Below are 16,122 nucleotides of genomic sequence, written 5' to 3' on the forward strand. Positions count from 1 at the left end.
GCCTGAACGCCTGCTTGGCCGCCTCCGCTGTCGCCCACTGCTCCAATGCTGCCGCCCTGGCCGCCTGCTTGGCCTCCTCCATGGCCTCCCCCTCCGCCCTGGCCGCCCACGCGCTCAAACGCCCTCTCCATCCACCCACATCTGCCCCAGGGACCGCCTTGCCAAGCTGACCGCGTCCTCAGCATCCGTGCCGCATAATACTGCAGAAATCAGGTGGCCCGGGCAAGTGAGCTGCCGTTGCGTCTGTGGTGAAGCAGTGTATGCCTGCCGCCGTGGGCCGCCCCCCTCCGGCCTACCCCACTGGAAGCTAGCCGCAAAGAAATGGTGTCTTGGTTCCAGATACACTCAGCGTAAGGGGATAGGGAAGCCGCGGCCTGCGGGTGCAAGCACTGGGATGCAAGAGGCCTTGCCGCTTCTCCGCGCCGTGCTGTGGGGTTTGTTACGGCGCCTACACAAGCGCAGTTCAGGGGCGCAGTGGTGATTTCTCATGTCTGTGTATGATGCTGTCAACCGTGTCGTCACTGTCTCACTGAGAGGCAGCTGGACGTACGATTGCAGGGCGCCACTCATGCTTCACACAGGCCTCGCTCTCACCCGTGGCTCTCACCCGTGAAGCCCACTTTCCTCAGTTTCCTGTCAGCACTGCTCATCCAGCACCTGCGACGCTTTTCGGTACTTCCCTAGGCTGGGGCAGCCCCCACCCGCAGCCCGGAACTGCAGCTGCACTACCTGCATACCGGCTACTGTTAGCTTGCTTTACGGTAGTTCAATTGCCCCACCACGGAAGCTCTCACAGCCTGGACATGATGTGGCCCAGCACACGCGCCCGATAACGTCGAGGCTTGATGCGATGCATTGCGTGTCAAAGTAAAATTTGAGCTATGCCGTTCTCAATCCACAGCCATGCTGCTCCTGACCGCCATACTCAGACCTTCGCCAAACGGTGATTGGTCGTCCTCGTACGCGCCCCCCTCCACCTCCAAGTCAGAGCCGCTGCGGCACCCCACGATGGCCCCTGGCGTTGTACTATGCATTCCCATGCCCTCCCTTTCTTTACTCGTCCCCCGGCGGCTACTCCTCGTCGCTCTCCTCCTGGTCCTCCTCGACCATGTTCCAGCCGCAGTAGCTCCACTTGTCCCAGCACTGCAGAGCTTCCTCAGCGCTGCGGACGTCGGCACGCGCTGCAACCACGGCCGCCTCAGATGGCGTCAGGCGGGGCGAGGGCACCAGGCAGTTCCATTGCTGTGCCGTCAAGCCCATCGGGACCGCCACCACGGCTGCAGCGCTGCCACCATCCCTGCCGCTGCTCCCGCCAGCGTGGCCTGACGGTTTGCTGGGCGCCGGCAGCGCGCGCTCCGCCTTGATAAGCTGTGCCAGTGCCGCCTCCAGGTGGCGCTGTTTGAACCATGCCATCTGGTGCGGCGGGAAGTGCTCGGCCATGCGGGCCAGATCAATGACCCTGGCCCACATAGCTGCTGTGAGTTCCTTCCCCGCCGGCAGCCTCTGCAGCCACCACCTGCACGCCGCCAGGCGGGCAAATGGTACATAGATCATATTGTAAATCAACGCAGCGAACACATAGTGTCAATCCGGTCCGGTTTTGTACGCCACCTTGATGAAACTGGCACAGGAAATGCTTCGGACCACAGGCATGAGCATGGGGCCGTGAGCTTCACCCACCTCAGGATGCCGAAACAGGAGACGTTATCGTCCGCCCAGAGTTCAAGTATGGCGGGCTGCATTAGCGCATCATACATCTCGTGCGGTGTCAACCGCACATGCGGCGGCGTCAGCGGCAGCTGCAGCCCGCCAAGGCGCAGCAGGCTCTCCACGCCGGCGATGTTCCCGCAGGCTGCGCCCAAACCCCAGAACTGCTCAGCGGAGAAGGCCTGCGGGATGGCGGCAACAGCACACACGCAGCAACTCGTTACGTGGAGTGGGCACTAACATATCAAATGCGCGGGAAGGCCTCAACGACGCACACGCACCTGGTACGCCCCGCCCGACTGACCCACCTCCCCACAGTGGCCCTCCTGCGATATGGCTTACCGGAATGCCGCCTGAGCGCTTTTGCTGGTAGTGCCGGACTGCCCATTCCACCGCCTCCTCGCTGCCGCCGACAATGACCGCCTTCAAGTCGACTGCTGCGCCGCGCTGCTCATGAAGATAGCACAGCGTCGCCTGGTCCGCACCGAACACCGCCACGTTCCTGAAGGTCTCTGACCATTCGGATGTCGTCCCACCCTCAGCGGCCTCCGCCAGCCACCGCACCGCGTCGAGGCGGTTGATTGACCCAGCCGCGGCGGCCACGTGACGGGCCTTGAAGGCCGTGCCACGCGCCCGCAACACCCCAAGCACCCCAACACAGCCGCCAACCGCGGCCGCGTCCACCACGTCCTCCCCGGCCTCGACATGACACGAGTCGATCAGCCAGGCCAGGGCGTCCGCGTGCCGCTCCTGCGCCGCGTTGACGGCAGGACACGGTATGTTGGGCTGCGGCGCCAGCCCGCACGCTGCCAGGTGCTGTAGGCGCGCCAGGTAGTCGGGCTGCTTGGACGCCAGCGCCCATAGGTCGTGCGTCGCGCTGCGCTCCAACGCGCGCCACGGCTCCGGGCCCCACAGGGACTGCAGCATCCAGTCAATTTTGCTACGCCAGCAGGATGTGCGGCTCCCCAGAGCGCTGGCCATCGCCTGCACCTTGAGCACAACGTCCATGTGGGTCGCCGCCGCGCTGCCGATGCAGTTGCGGTAGAACCACTGGCTGACGGCCAGGCTGCACCCGCAGGCGACGTGGCTGAACAAGCGGCAGCGCAGGGCGCGGTCGGGCAGGCGCGCCACCAGCTTCTTCAGCAGACCCACATGGCCGCCCTCCGCCGCGTCGGCGGCGGAGCCCTCGTCACCGAGCTCCAGCCAACCCAGTTCGTCCTCCAGCCAGCTGGCGACCTGCAGCTGGCCGCCGCGGCACGCCGCCTGCATGACCACCTTGCGCAGGCTGACGGGCACGGTTCTGGCCAGGCCCAGCATGCCTCTCTGCCTGAGCAGCTTCAGCACCGGCAGGTGGCCGAGGGCCGCCGCTGCGATCGTTACAACCTCACTCCAGCTGCAACCTTCAGAGAACAGCCGCTCCACAATTTCAACGTTGCCACCTGCTGCTGCTGCGAGCAGCACATCGTCGGTTGCGACCACGCCGCAGTGCGCCAGAGCAGCGTCGAGGCTAGCGGCGTGGGCAGAAGAGGCCGCCAGGCACAGGAGGCGCCTGCGCTGCCAAACGCTGAGGGCGCGCCAGGGCTCTGGCCGGCCCCATTGCGCCACGAAGTCGTACGCAGGCCAAGATGTGCTGGCAAGGCAAAGCCCCGGGCGATCGACCATCGCCGACAGCCAGGATGGCGCCGGCCGAGACAAATTGATTGTGGAGAAGAGCGGGTCGACGCGCACGACAGCCAAGGTCTCGTGGTTGAGCAGTTTGAGCGCGGTAGTCACGTTGTTAACGGGCAAAATGTTTGCTACCTCGCGAAGCAGCTCCGGCGTCAAGCGCGACCAGACGCTGCCGCAAGTCATCGGCTGGGCCTTTGCGCACTTTGTATACTTGTCGTGGGTATTTTGCTCCATCCAAAAGTGTTGCGAAGATTCAAAGATGTATGTGCTGCCAAAGAGGCGGGCTTGGGAACGGCGAGCTGGCTTGATGCTTTCTAAGAGAAGAGCTGTTGAGTCTTTGTGCTTATGTACTACTACTGTATTATTAATAAGTATAATATGTGCAGACAATGTAGAGCGAACGGAGTGTTCTGCGTCGACAGACGTGGATCCTGCGGTGAAACGAAAGGCCGTTGAGTTTGATGGACTGCAAACCCTTGACAACCCCGTGCTGTGCACGGCGATGACGACCATGGGCAAAACCGTCCGATGCGTGTCTTGCGTCAAGTATAGGCGTTGCGAGCGCTGCACAACCGCCAGAGCATAAGGCTGCCCAGCACCGGTCTCAAGCTTGCAAGATTGCTTACAAAGGCTTACAGGGGCTTCCGCAAGGCGTTTGTGTTGGCTCAATCAACCAGCTCACCTCAAGCCGCTACACAGCTCAGGCGTGTTCATGCCTGTGTTCATGCACACATGCCTTCAACTCACCTAAAAGCAGTATACGGTAATCACAAACGATAGCGAGTCACGAGTACATGCCGTGGCCGTGTGTTGAGAGTTGAGACTATCCGCTGCTCTGGCCAAGTCACTTCTTGTCAACCCACATGCACACCCACACCCCACTCGCAGCTACCTACTACACTAGATACCGTGCCGTATCAGCCCTATCCTTACATCCCCAGCTTTGCCCACCGCTCCTGGGACACGCCCAGGCTGCTGCTGCTGCTGCCCCCCAGGTCCAGCCCTGGCGATTGCGCCGTGCCGCCTCTAGGAGACAAGTGCGCCCCTGTGGGCGACACCTGGGAACCACTGGCGCCGTAACCCCCTGCTCTGCCCGAGGCGCCGAAGTCGTAGGAATATGACAAGCCACTAGGCTTGGCAGAAGGCGATGATGACGGGCGCGAGTAGCGGCCCCCCGCCGCCCCGCCGGGTGCCGCCGCCGAGCCTGAGGATAGGTACTCACTGCGGCTCGCCGCGCCAGCCCCATTGCTGAATAGGCCCAGATAAGGGCTGCCGCCAGCACCCGCGCCGCTGGCGCCGCCGCGCGACAGAGCCGTACCAGATAGGAACGGACTGCCGCCGGCTGCCGAGGCGCCAGCCATCGCCGCTGCGACGCCTAGCCGGCCCGACTGGTGCTGCTGTTGCTGGTCAAACTGGCTCAGCGTGTTGCGCAGCCCCGCGTGCTGTGCCGACAGGCTTGCCATGTCCTGAGCTAGCGTCGAGCTCGACAGCCCCGCCCGGCCCGGCGATTGCGCGTAGCTGCTCCCACCAGCTCCAGCGCCGCTGCTAGCGGTTGGCCAAGCAGCCCGCGGCGAGCTGAGTGACCCAGTGACGCATGCGCCAGCCGCTCCACGGGCCAGCGCGCCGCCGGCGCCGTTGCCCAGGTCTGCAGAGGCGCTGTGCCGGTACGCGCTGGGGTGCGCAGCGGCAGGAGTGGCGCTGGCGCCCGTCCGCACGCCGCCCTGCTTGGCCAGCTGGTGCCGCAGCTCGTCCAGCACCGCCTGCCGCTGCGCCAGCTGCGAGGCCAGCTGCGTCCGCTCATCCCGCACCGCCGACACTTGATCCTGCATTACACCAAAAACCCGGTACGAACGCAACCACGCTTAGCGAACGCATCCCGAACAAGGCGCAAAGGCAGGCCGTGGCGTGCAGGCGCATGCATGGAAAGCGACATGTCTAAAACCCGCAATGCCATCTCACCAGCGCTGCCTCTAGCGACTCCACGAGCGCAGCGCCCTGCCGGGCCAGCAGCGCAGCCAGCGTGTTGATGTCCGACCGCTCGTCGCCCGCGCCCGCACCCACGCCCGCTCCCGAGCGCGGGCTGCCAGCGGTCAGCGGCGGGCTGGTAAGGGCTGTGGCGGACAGCGGCTGCAGGTCCAACGTTATGCAGCGCCGCAGCGCCACACCCAGATCCTGTGTGCACAGGGGCGCAGCGCAGGAAAGCGCGTGCATTAGTGGGCTCCGCAAAACCACATTTGGCGCGTGCGCCAGAGTATGTTATATGAAAAGCCGGCCTGTGGCAACTCGCGCGCTGCGGCGGTACCCACTGCCCTACGCCAGCCCTTACATCACCATGCTTTCTGCCTCATGCTTTCAGCCGCACCGCACCCACCGTGGCCAGCCTGCCCAGCCGCGCGCTGGCCGCCTCCAGGCGCGAGTGCAGTCGCGACAGCTCCTCGCCGTGCCGCTGCGCCTCCGCCGCCAGCTGCTCCCGCAGCCGCCGCACCGCTTCCTTCTTGGTCTGGTACTTGGACATGGCTTCCTCCGCCAGCGAGCGCCACTCCAGGATCTGTGTCCGCAGGAAGGGCGGGGAGGGTCGGTGGAAGGCCCGGGCTCCGGCGAAAGGGGCGCTCCAGTGGGTTGGTTGGAAAGCAGGGCAAGCGGGCAGGACACAGCTACGCAGTGCTAGCAGAAGCGCGTGGCAGGTACATGCAGGTGGCCGGGAGGGATGTGCGAGGCAAGCCACGCACCTGCATCTGCAGGCCGTGCACAGTGACCGCGCTGGCGCCACCTGGCGCGCCCAGCGGCCCCTGCAGCTGCAGCCCGGTGCCGGACACGAGCGCCAGTGCGCTGCTGCCGGCGCCGCCGCGGCCTGGCGAGGATGCGGCGTTGGCGGCTGCTAGGCGGGCGCTGGCGGCGATCTGGCTGCGTGTGGCATCCAGCTCCCGCAGCAACCGGGCAATCTGTGGGGCAGTCGCGGGGCCAGGACATGGGTATGATGTCATGGGCGTGTCAATGGCGCAAACCGCAACAGTCCATGCCATGAAGAGAACCTCAATTTACTGTACGTGTGTACATGCGCATCAAGCTCAACGCCCGCGCTACGCACCTCGGCGTCCCGGTCGTGCAGCTTGAGCCGCAGCTCCAGCAGCGCGTCCGGGCTGCTGCTCCTGTTGCTTGGGGAGGCAGCCCGAGCCCCCGCATCAGCCGCCGCCGCAGTGGCAGTGGTGGCAGAGACGGCGGCCTTGGGCACGGACTGCCCGCCACCTTCCGACGCAAGCCGGGACTCCAGAGCCGCAACCTGCACCACAGGCAAAGGTACAGTGCACAACGTGTAACCATTCATGCGTCTTGCATTGGCGGTCGCGCTGGACAGTGGACGCCTCAACCCTGCAATCCTGCCGCAGCCCAGGCAATGGTACGTGGTGCACAGCCGCGCACCTGCTCCTCCAGGCGGCGGATGGTGCGCTCGCTGCCGGCGAACTTGTCGTGCAGCGCCGTGACGGCGCCGTGATACTGCTGCATGTGCGACTCAGTGGTGGCGTCGGCGCCGGCGCCGGGCGAAGCAGCGCGGCTGCCAGCCGCCTCTACCACAGCAGAGTCTGCCGGAGCCGCATCCGCCCCGTTGGCCAGTTTGCCGGCCACCGCGGCATCTACTGTGCTGCCGGGCGCCTTCTGTGGAAGGTGCGTACACAACGTAAAGCAAAACGGGCTGGGATGCAATTCCACCGCAAACCCCCAAAATACGCACTCACTACCGCCACCACAACAGCTTGCGACAGCACACACGGCCGAGCCAGCCGTGTTCCTCACCTGCTGCTGTGTGGACTGCAGCGCCAGCTTCAGCGCGTCCACGGTGTCCTGCAGCGTCGCCAATGCGCGGTCCTTGGTCGCAAGCAGCTCATCCTTCAGGCCCAGCTCCGTGCCCGCCGCCGCCAGCTCCGCACGAGCTGTCGACAGCTCCGCGCGGACCGTGGACAGCTCCGCCTGCACCAGCGTGAGCTGCGACTGCAGTGTGGCCGCGCGCATGGCCGCGTCCAGGGCAGCAACGGCTGTTGAGGGAGAGGAAGCGGAGTCGGGGCGTGACGGCGAAGGCAAGGGGCCGGCGCCACCGGCTGCTCCGCGCTCTGCGGCGTCGGCGTCCGCGTCGGCGGCGGCGCGAGCGCGCTCGACCTCGGCATGCAGCCGCGCGCAGTCTGCCAATAGCCGGGCCTTGTCGGCCTGCAGCGTCGCGACCTGCTCGGCGGAGCTGAGCTCGGACGGCTCGGCACTGCGGGGAGCTGCACCCGCACGCGGGGCGGTGGCGGCAGCCACAGCTGCCGCCAGCTGCGCCTTCAGCGCGTCACGCTCCTCCTCCACCGCGGACAGCTGCTCAGCGAGCTGCTGTAGCTGCGCGGTGGCAGCCTGCAGCTCTGCCTCAAGCGCCGCCAGGCTCTCGACCTTAAACGCCTCCTCCTCGTCCACATCCACGCCCACCGCCGAGGACGCAGCGGTGGCGGCTTTGGCGCTGCGCAGCGCCGCTTCCAGCTGCGCTGCAGCCTCATGCGCCTGCCGCTCCGTACGCTGTCGCTGCTGCGCCGCCTCCGCCAGCTGCTCCTCCGCCTGCTTGCGCTGCGCCTCAGACGTCTCCAGCTGCCGCTGCAGCTGCTGCACGTGGGACGCCAGCTCAGCGACACGCGCGGCGGCCGCAGCGGCCTCTGTTGCCGCGGCAGCGGCCGCCGCCTCGGCGGGCCCTGCACGGCTCGCCGCTGCACGCGAGGTCAAGTGCAGCTTCTCCGCTTCCACCAGAGCCAGCTCCATCTCAGCCGCATGCTCGCCACGAATCTGCAGGGAAGGTGGACAGCATGCGGCAGTTGGACCACCAGCAGTTCATGCCTCTGTCCAATGCGTGTGACACAACTCTGCGACAAAGCACATGCTGCACCACAAGGGGAAGCTGCATGTTGCCACCTCGGTTAAGCTCCCGCGCCCTCTCACCTCCGCCAGGGCTGCCTGTGCCTCCAGTTCATGTTCCAGCCCCTCCACGCGGCCATGCAACTGCTCCTGAACGCCCTCCTCTGCGGATAGCGCCGTCCGTAGGTCCCGGCCTTCGGCCTCCAGCCCAGCCACATGCGCCATGAGCTCCGCTATGGTGGCCTCCGCAGCCTCTAGGGCCCCTACTGCCTCCGCTCGCGCCGCCACCGCCGACTCCGCCAGCCCGCTATAATGCGCTGCCTCGGCCTGCGCTGCGCTTAGCTCGCTGCGCAGGTGCTCAAACTCCACGGCTCGGCTGCGGGACTGTGTTTCGTGCTCCTCTAGGTCCGCAATCCGCGCATTCGCGGCGTCCAGTGCAAGCCGCAGCCCGGCAACGGCTGCCTCCGCCTCCGACCGTGCGCGCTCTGCGGATTCAACCAACCCGCTGTAGTGCGCTGCCTCGGCCTGTGCCGCCGACAGCTCGCTGCGGAGCTGCTCAAACTCCACGGCCCGGCTACGCGCTTGCGTCTCGTGCTCCTGCAGGTCGGCAGCGCGGGCCTCAGCTGCCTTGACGGCACCCTGGAGGGCCGCAATCGTGGCTTCCGCCTCCGCTCGCGCCGCCTCCGCTGACTCCGCCAGCCCACTGTAGTGCGCTGCCTCGGCCTGCGCTGCGCTTAGCTCGCTGCGCAGGTGCTCAAACTCCACAGCCCGGCTGCGGGACTGGGTCTCGTGCTCCTGCAGGTCGGCAGCCCTGGCCTCCACCTCCTGCCGACGCCGCTGCTCCTGCCCCAGCACGTCCTGCAGCTCCGACACATTGGCCTGCAGCTTCGCGGCCTCAGCCCGCAAGGCCTCCATGGCGCTTCGGGCGTCCGCCAGCTCCGCCTGCGCCTGGTCCAGCTCCCGTCGCAGCCGCCCCCGCTCACCGGGGCTGTCCGCAACAGCGCCGTCCGAAGACAAGCGGACCACGCCGTCGCCCGAGCGCGCCCGCTGCGCAGCGGCCGCCTCGGCGCGGCCGCCGGCACTCAGGGCGCGAGCGAGCTGGCGTTGCTGCTGCCGCATCTGCACCTCGCCCAGAGCGCTGTGGGCCGCTGCCGCCTCCAGCTGTGCGAGGTGACAGGCATACACGGATTGCAATGGGAGGCAGGCTCGTTCAAGGACACGCATCAAGGTGACAGGACCAACAAAGTGCTGATGACATGGGCAGGATGTCCGCACATTTGCTCTTTCGCTTACTTGGGCCGTTGCGGCGTCGCGGCGCGTGCTCTCCATCTCCTGGTGTGTGGCCGCCAACAGCTCGCGGGCGCCACGCAGCTGCTCCTCAAGCTCGTGCACTGAGTCGGCAGCCTCGCGCATCGTGGCCTGCAGGGGCACAGTCGTGAGTGCGGTTCTCCAGCTTGCCACTGCACTTTGTGCCCTAACGTATATGCCGATGCCCAGAGAACATTTGCGCCCGGCCTGTGCCTTCTAATCCCTGCCAACCGATGGAGGTACCTACCCGCGCCTCCTGCAGCTGCACCTGCTCCTCCATCAGCTGCTTCCTCAGCTCGTGTATGACCGCGTCCTTGGCCGCAAGCGCCTCGCCGTGCTCCGCCAGCGCGCCGTGGTGCGCGTCTAGCGCCGCCGCCGCGGCGTCCTGCGCCGCCTGCACACCGCCCGCCGCGCCTGCACCGCCATCGGCGGCACCGGTGGCGCCGGCGCTGCCTTCAGCCTTGCCCCAGACCGAGGGATCCGCGGCGTCCACCGCGCGCCGCGCCAGCTCCTGCCGTAGCTCCAGCACCTGGGCCCGCAGTAGGCTGCACTGCTCCTCGTTCGCCTCGGCCTCGGCCTCCGCCTCAGCAGCCAGCACCCTCAGCGCCTCGCGCGCCTCCTCTAGCTGCTGCCGCAGGTAGGCCACCAGCTCGGAGTCCGAGGCGGCGGAGGAGACCGACACCAGCGGCGAGGCCAGAGCAACACGGTCTTCCTGCTCCCCACCGATCGCCGCTGCGGCCGCCGGCGCAGCCGAGCGCGGCGCCGCAGGCGCGGCCGCTCTGGCCGCCTCCGCGGTCGCCTGCACCTCCTCGAGCTTCTGGCGCAACGCCTGCGCCTCTTCCTCCGCGGCGTCACGCTCCGCCTGCAGCCGCCCCACACGTGCCAACGCCGCCTCCGCCAGCGCCGTCTTGCGTGCCAGGTCCGCGGCCTCCTTGGCGGAGCGGCTGCCGTCGCCGGCCGCCTGCTGCGCCTCCTCCAGCTCCGCCTGCAGGCCAGAGATGGTTTTGAGCAGCATCTGTCGCTCCATGCTCCAGCCCAGGTTGTCCACAGAGCTGCTACCACCGCTGGGCGCGGCAGCAGCGGCAGGAGCCTCCATGCCATCACGGCTGCTGCGTAGCTGTACACGGGCACAGGCAGACCATGGCCGTCGGCGTCAAGGAAATGGCTCACGCAGGCACTCTTGTCAAGGGTACGGCAGCGAGACAGGCACCATGGCAACGACTTTGGCTCACCTGCACACGTAGCTTGCGCACATCCGCGTTCAGTGACGCCACCGCGCTCTCCAGGTCCGACACCTGCGCCTTGGCCGCCGTCGCCTCCTCTTGTGACGCCGCTAGCGCCTCCCGCAGCTCCATTGCGCCCTCGCCGGCACCCCCTGCCGCTGGTACACCTGCACCGGCACCGGCGGCTGCATCCATCTGGAAGCCCGCCACAGCCGCTGCGTTGGCCTTCATGAGCGCCTTCTGTAGCGAGTCGCGCTCCGCCTCCCAGGCCGCACGTGCCTGCTGCGCGGCGCGCAGCTGCTGCTCCGTGTGGCGCAGCTGCTGCTGCGCCGCCTGCACCTTCCAGCCCGACTCGGAGCCCCACTGCACCAGCTTCTGCAGCTTGATGAGCAGCACCTTCTCGCTGCCCGCGTCCAGCCGCTCCTTGCCCTGCACCAGCTCCTGCGCCTCTCGCAGGTCGGCCGGCGCGGTGCCGTTGGAGCGGTTGGCCTGCAGGGACAAGGAGCGCAGCGGAGCGGTGGAGCGCGTTGAGAGCAGGTAAGGATGGGCGTCAAGAATGTCTCACTGCGCTGCGCCCGTGGCAGTGAGCGGGTATCTTAAGTGTATCGTACATCCGCACGCGCACCTGCATCTGCGCTTGGTTGATGATTTCCTTGTACAGCGCCGTGCGCGCCGCCGCTTCCAGCCCCTCCGCCTGCGGGTGCGGCGGCAGTGCCAGCACGCCAGCCACCTCCCGCGGCGCCGCCCGGGCAGGCGGCGGCGTGGACGGCGGTGTCTTCTCGCGGCCGTCCACACCCCCGCCACTTGCGGCCGCTGCTCCCGACTCATCCGCTGCATCGCTGTGACCGTCAGCGTGGCCCTCACCGGCGGCATCCGCTGCCGCCACGGCCGCGGCGCGGCTGCCCGCCGGCGGCGGACTCGCCAGCATCGGATGGCTCGACTCAGACGCCAGAGAGGACATGGGCGCGATGCCCTCCAAGCTGGCGTGTGAGCCGGCGTCGGAATGGGCCTGTGCCGGCGCCTGCCAGCGCGCGTGCGCCGCCGCCACCACCGTAGGGCCGCCGCGCAGCTCGTGCAGCTGCGCCTCCAGGCGAGAGGCCAGGTCGGTGTACTTACGCAGCTCGCCGCGCAGGCCCGCCACTAGCGTGGTCTTCTGACCCAGCTCCTCCTTCAGCGCCTGAGGTACGAACGTGTGAAACGCGTGGATGTGCACGCGCGTGTGTGGTTTGCGGTTCTATGCGATCAAGGTAAGGAGGCAGCATTGACACGGAGAGCTTTCAGCTCAGGGCAGGATCAAGGCAAGTTGCTGGGGTTGGGTAGACAGAAGACTCGGATGCCTGCGACGCTGTCCGGCGCCAACCCATCGACCGGCCGCTCACCTCTAGCTCCTCCGTCAGTCGTTCATCAGCTACGCTATGGGCGGAGCTGCTGCGGCTGCTACTGCCGCCGCTGCCGCTGCTCGCGCTTTCGGTCTTCTCGTCGTCGTCGTCGTGCGGCCCGCCGCCGATGCGGGGGCTGGTGGTGCTGGTGGGAGATGACAGCAGACGGCCCTCGTCCGACTGCGGGGACAGAGAAAGGGTGTTAGTGCCAGGGATGTTTGCGGAAATGGACCAGGGCCGCGTTCTTCACAAGCGCCCGTTGCATGGGCGCCTGTCACTCACGACTGCACGGGGTCCTTTACCTTGCGCATGGCCAACAGGCTGCGGGCGGGCGGTGAAGTGAGGATGCCGTCCTCCGACCTGTACATGTGGTGCGCAAGAAACCTCAGCTTGGATTTGCTACAACCATCATGGCAGCTGCTAATCCAGCACCATGCAACAGCCTTACAGCCCACCGCAGCCCTTGCACGCACTTGCTCCGCTCCCTGACGGGGCTGCTGCCCTCCACGCCGCCGCCGCGGCCGCCGGCCGTAAGCGACGCCAACTCCAGGTCCACCAGCTCCGCGCTCCGCCGGTGACCCGGCCGGCGGGTTCCACCCGGGCTGGTCTCATCGCCATTCTCATCCGCTTCACCGCCCCCCTCGCCAGTACCGTGACGGCTAGGCGCCGCTTTCTCCGCCGCCGCCGCCCGGTCGGTGGGGTATCGCGGCGCAATGATATTGCGATCACGCAGCAGGTCCTCCAAGTCAACGTCCTCCATATCCGGATCGGCAGAGCCGCCGCCCGACGACGATGAGCCGCCGCCGGAGCCACCGCGCGCCCCACCTCCGCCTCCACCTCCACTGGCCCGCCGGCGGGAGCTACTGCTACTACTGCTGCTGCCGCCGCTGCGCTTGTGCCGCGTGTCGTGCGCCGACGGCTCGTCCATAGGCACCAGGCCGGCGGCGGCCGCCGCCTCGTGCCCCGCGGCGCCGAAAGGATTGGAGATGTGCTTGGCGCCATCGCGGCTGGGCTGCACTCCCGACGGGTGGTTGGGTGGCGGCGTGTGGTGGTGGTGGTGGTGCTTGTGGTGGTGGTGTGGGCCGGAACCGCCTCCACTGGCACGGTCGCCACCGCTGCTGGCAGCGCCGCCGTCACTCGCGGGCTTGTCGGCGCCGCCGCCCAGCCGCTCCGCCATCAGCCTGGCCTGCTGCTGCGCCTCTTCTGCCATCGCTGCCTGGCGGATGGCGGCAAGTGACTGACCCGTCATCTTGACAGTGGCGTTCAGGGAGCCGCCGACGCCGCCGTCAGAGCCGCCCCTCGGCGCTGCCGCGCTTGAAGCTGCAGCACCGGTGGCTGCGCCACCAACGCTTGTGGAGGTTGTGAGCGGGGACGTCAGAACGGCGCCGCCAAAGGGCGTGGGGAAGGAGCCGAAGCTGCCAGACGGACGAGCGGCCAGCGGTGCCGGGGCTGAGGATGTCATAGGCAGGGCGGGAGCACTGGCGGCGGGCGCTGGTGCCGCCGGCTGAGGCGACGCTGCCGCAGCGGCCGGGCTGGGCATGTCGTGCGGGGACGCAACCTCGGCTGCTGAATAGCGCGAGCGCGGCAGCAGCAGCGATGCCGCGCCGTGGGCCGACGGCGGTGACGCGGGTGCGGCTCCCGCTGCTCCCGCCTCCGCACCCAGTGCCGCAGCACTGGAGCTGCTGCCGTCGCCGCTGCTGGTGCGAGCGCCGCTGCTGGAGCCGAAGCGGGCAGGCGCCAGCCCTCCCAAAATGCTGGCGCCCAGCCCCGCCTCCGGCCCCGCCTCCTCGCCCAGCCCGCCGTCCACGTCCTCCAGGTCGTCATCAGCTGCGTTGTCATCGTCTGGTGCTGCTCCCCGCACAAGCGCCGGGCTGCCGTCGCTGTCACTGGCGCCCTGCGCCGCCGCCCCTCCGCCGCCCACACGCGCGGCAACCGCAGCAGCTGCCGCCGCTGCGATGGCGGGCCGCTCTGGGGAGGCGTAGTCGGGCGAGGCCTGCTCCGGACCTTCGTCATCGCTCAGCCCGCCGGCGGCCGCATCCGCAGCAGCCATGGCGCTGCTACGCACACCGCCGCCAGCAGCCGCGGCCGGCGGCCGCAGGAAAGCTGACATCACGCCGTCCCGGCCGCTGCCCTTCTGTCCACTGCCCTGCTCGTCCTCGTCCTCATCCTCGTCGTCCTCCGGCTGCGGCGGCGCCAGCGCAGCGTCCCCGAACGACAGCCCCTCCACCGCCTGCTGGATGATGTGGCGCAGCTGGTCCTCACTGACATCGTGCCCCGCGGCACCGTGACTGTGCGCGTGCGGGGCTGGGGGCTGCGGGTGCGAGCGAGGCGACTCGCCCGCCGGCTCCACCCGCACCGCAGTGGCCATGTCCTCCTCGTCCTCCGCATCAACGCCATGGTCATCACCGTGGAAGTCCGGGAAGCCCGCACCTGCCGCCAGCCCCGCCAGCATGCCCTGCAGCGCCACCTCCATGGCGGCATGCTGCTGCGCCCACGCAGCGTCGGCGTCCACGCCGGCCGCATGCGCGCCATCGCCATCATCGCCCATCTCGTCGTCGTCATCGTCATGCACCAGGGGCTTGAAGGCGGCGGCGACCGCACCCAGCTCGTCATCGTCGTCGTAATCCAGGGCATCGAGGTCGTACAGACCGCCGCCCAGCCCACCGTCGTGCGGCACCTCCAGCCCGCCCACATCCAGGCCCCCGGCTGCTTCAACTCCGTCATCATCATCATCCCCGTCCTGCTGCTGCCCCTCGCCCTCATCCTCCTCGTCTTCTTCCTCGCCTGAGATGACAATGGGCACCAGGCCGAGGCCCGGGATGAAGGTGTAGGCCAGCCGCTGCCCACCGCCGCCCCCGACCCCGCCACTGCCGCCAGCCCCGGCTCGGTGACCCGCTGCCTCCTGCGCGGCATCGTGGCCGTCCCCCTCTCCGTCACACGCCGCCCCGCCGCCAGCTGCACGCTGTGCTGATGGATATTCAGCTGCTGTGGTTGCTGGCCTGCTCGAAGGCGAGCGCTGGCTCTGTGCCGGTGGCTGGGATGTGGCCTGTGTTCGCATCGGGATGCCGCTGCCCCCCACGGCGTAGGTGGCGCCCGGCAGCATGCTTACAATCTGCTCCAGCGGCAGCCCTGACATCGGCAGCGGCGGTGGCCGCTGCGTAAGGTCAATGTGAATGACGTCCTCATCTGCCTCATCTGCCTCGCCAGCGCTGTCCAACCTTCTTCCCTGGGCTGGCGCTGCGTGTGCTGTCGCTGCTCCCGGCTCAGGCGGCGGGCCGCCGCTGGCAGCGAACTCCCGCAGCGCAGCCTCCACGTCGATCTCTAGTAGGGTCTGATCCCCCTCCTCTGGGTTTGCTCCTTCATCGGAGATGAAAGGGGCACGCGGCACGCCAGCGTGCTCCATAGCCGCAGCGCCGTTGACCCTGCGCGAGAGTGAGCAGACACGTCAACTTCGGCGTTTGTGCGAGCGGTTGGCCGGGCAGGCGCGTCCATGGATTCGCTACACGGCGCTACGTAGTCAGGCTGCTCAGGCTCCGAACATGCCGAGTGTCTGTGCTGCTGGTTGCGGGGCACCTGCGTCGCTTCTAGCCGAATGCCAAATTCGCAAAGCTCCCCCTACCCCAGGCCAGGGCCCATCATGACTCAGTCAGCACAAGCCAATGGCTGCAGGCTTGTTGAACGCACAGGCCCGCTAGCTTCTCCCTGGAGGTTTCACGTCGGATGTGCGAAGGTCCCAACGCGTTGACCGGCCTTTCCTCGCCTGTTGTGTTCCAAACACACACCTGGTAAATGCCAGGTAAGCGCTGCGCTGCACTCGCCTCTGCGGTTTTATGCCAGGTCAATTTCCACAAAGACTGAGGGTATGCTCTTCCAAGAGCTGATAAGTAGCATGTTTCTCTAGTAATGTCCTTTGGTCAGTCGCCAGGCATACGAGGGCCCGTCGTTTGGGAGGGTCGCATCGTCTC

The 16,122-nt window shown here is 67.6% G+C and overlaps 2 protein-coding genes across 2 annotated transcripts; both read right to left on the bottom strand.

Moving 5' to 3' along the window:
- Positions 1-469: 469 nt before the first annotated feature.
- CHLRE_06g283450v5 (uncharacterized protein) lies at positions 470-3,735 on the bottom strand. Its single transcript, XM_043063301.1, has 3 exons — positions 2,050-3,735; positions 1,681-1,889; positions 470-1,516 (listed from the first exon to the last, which is right to left on the bottom strand). Exons 1-3 carry the CDS (start codon positions 3,367-3,369, stop codon positions 1,072-1,074), a joined length of 1,974 nt encoding a protein of 657 aa, XP_042924007.1. The 5' UTR covers positions 3,370-3,735; the 3' UTR covers positions 470-1,071.
- A 250-nt stretch (positions 3,736-3,985) lies between these two features.
- CHLRE_06g283500v5 (uncharacterized protein) lies at positions 3,986-16,065 on the bottom strand. Its single transcript, XM_043063302.1, has 16 exons — positions 15,940-16,065; positions 12,631-15,579; positions 12,460-12,517; positions 12,158-12,337; positions 11,404-11,955; positions 10,788-11,267; positions 9,803-10,672; positions 9,541-9,666; positions 8,332-9,408; positions 7,168-8,178; positions 6,796-7,029; positions 6,464-6,655; positions 6,105-6,317; positions 5,747-5,923; positions 5,335-5,547; positions 3,986-5,198 (listed from the first exon to the last, which is right to left on the bottom strand). The coding sequence occupies exons 2-16, from the start codon at positions 15,558-15,560 to the stop codon at positions 4,305-4,307; spliced, it is 9,207 nt and encodes a 3,068-aa protein (XP_042924008.1). The 5' UTR covers positions 15,561-15,579; positions 15,940-16,065; the 3' UTR covers positions 3,986-4,304.
- Between the last annotated feature and the right edge of the window lie 57 nt (positions 16,066-16,122).

This window comes from Chlamydomonas reinhardtii, chromosome 6 (genome assembly GCF_000002595.2).
Source record: "Chlamydomonas reinhardtii strain CC-503 cw92 mt+ chromosome 6, whole genome shotgun sequence".
Lineage (NCBI taxonomy): Eukaryota > Viridiplantae > Chlorophyta > Chlorophyceae > Chlamydomonadales > Chlamydomonadaceae > Chlamydomonas > Chlamydomonas reinhardtii.

What these genes read in the sequence shown, in the direction of transcription:
- CHLRE_06g283450v5 (XM_043063301.1), bottom strand. Translation starts at nt 3,369, where the DNA reads ATGGTCGATCGCCCGGGGCTTTGCCTTGCCAGCACATCTTGGCCTGCG. An exon ending in AGCGCTCAGGCGGCATTCCG is followed by an intron (nt 1,890 to 2,049) that starts GTAAGCCATATC and finishes GCCATCCCGCAG; the next exon opens with GCCTTCTCCGCTGAGCAGTT. An exon ending in TCCTGTTTCGGCATCCTGAG is followed by an intron (nt 1,517 to 1,680) that starts GTGGGTGAAGCT and finishes GGCGGCGTGCAG; the next exon opens with GTGGTGGCTGCAGAGGCTGC.
- CHLRE_06g283500v5 (XM_043063302.1), bottom strand. Translation starts at nt 15,560, where the DNA reads ATGGAGCACGCTGGCGTGCCGCGTGCCCCTTTCATCTCCGATGAAGGA. An exon ending in GACTGACGGAGGAGCTAGAG is followed by an intron (nt 11,956 to 12,157) that starts GTGAGCGGCCGG and finishes TTCGTACCTCAG; the next exon opens with GCGCTGAAGGAGGAGCTGGG. An exon ending in GGCTGGGCAGGCTGGCCACG is followed by an intron (nt 5,548 to 5,746) that starts GTGGGTGCGGTG and finishes CTGTGCACACAG; the next exon opens with GATCTGGGTGTGGCGCTGCG.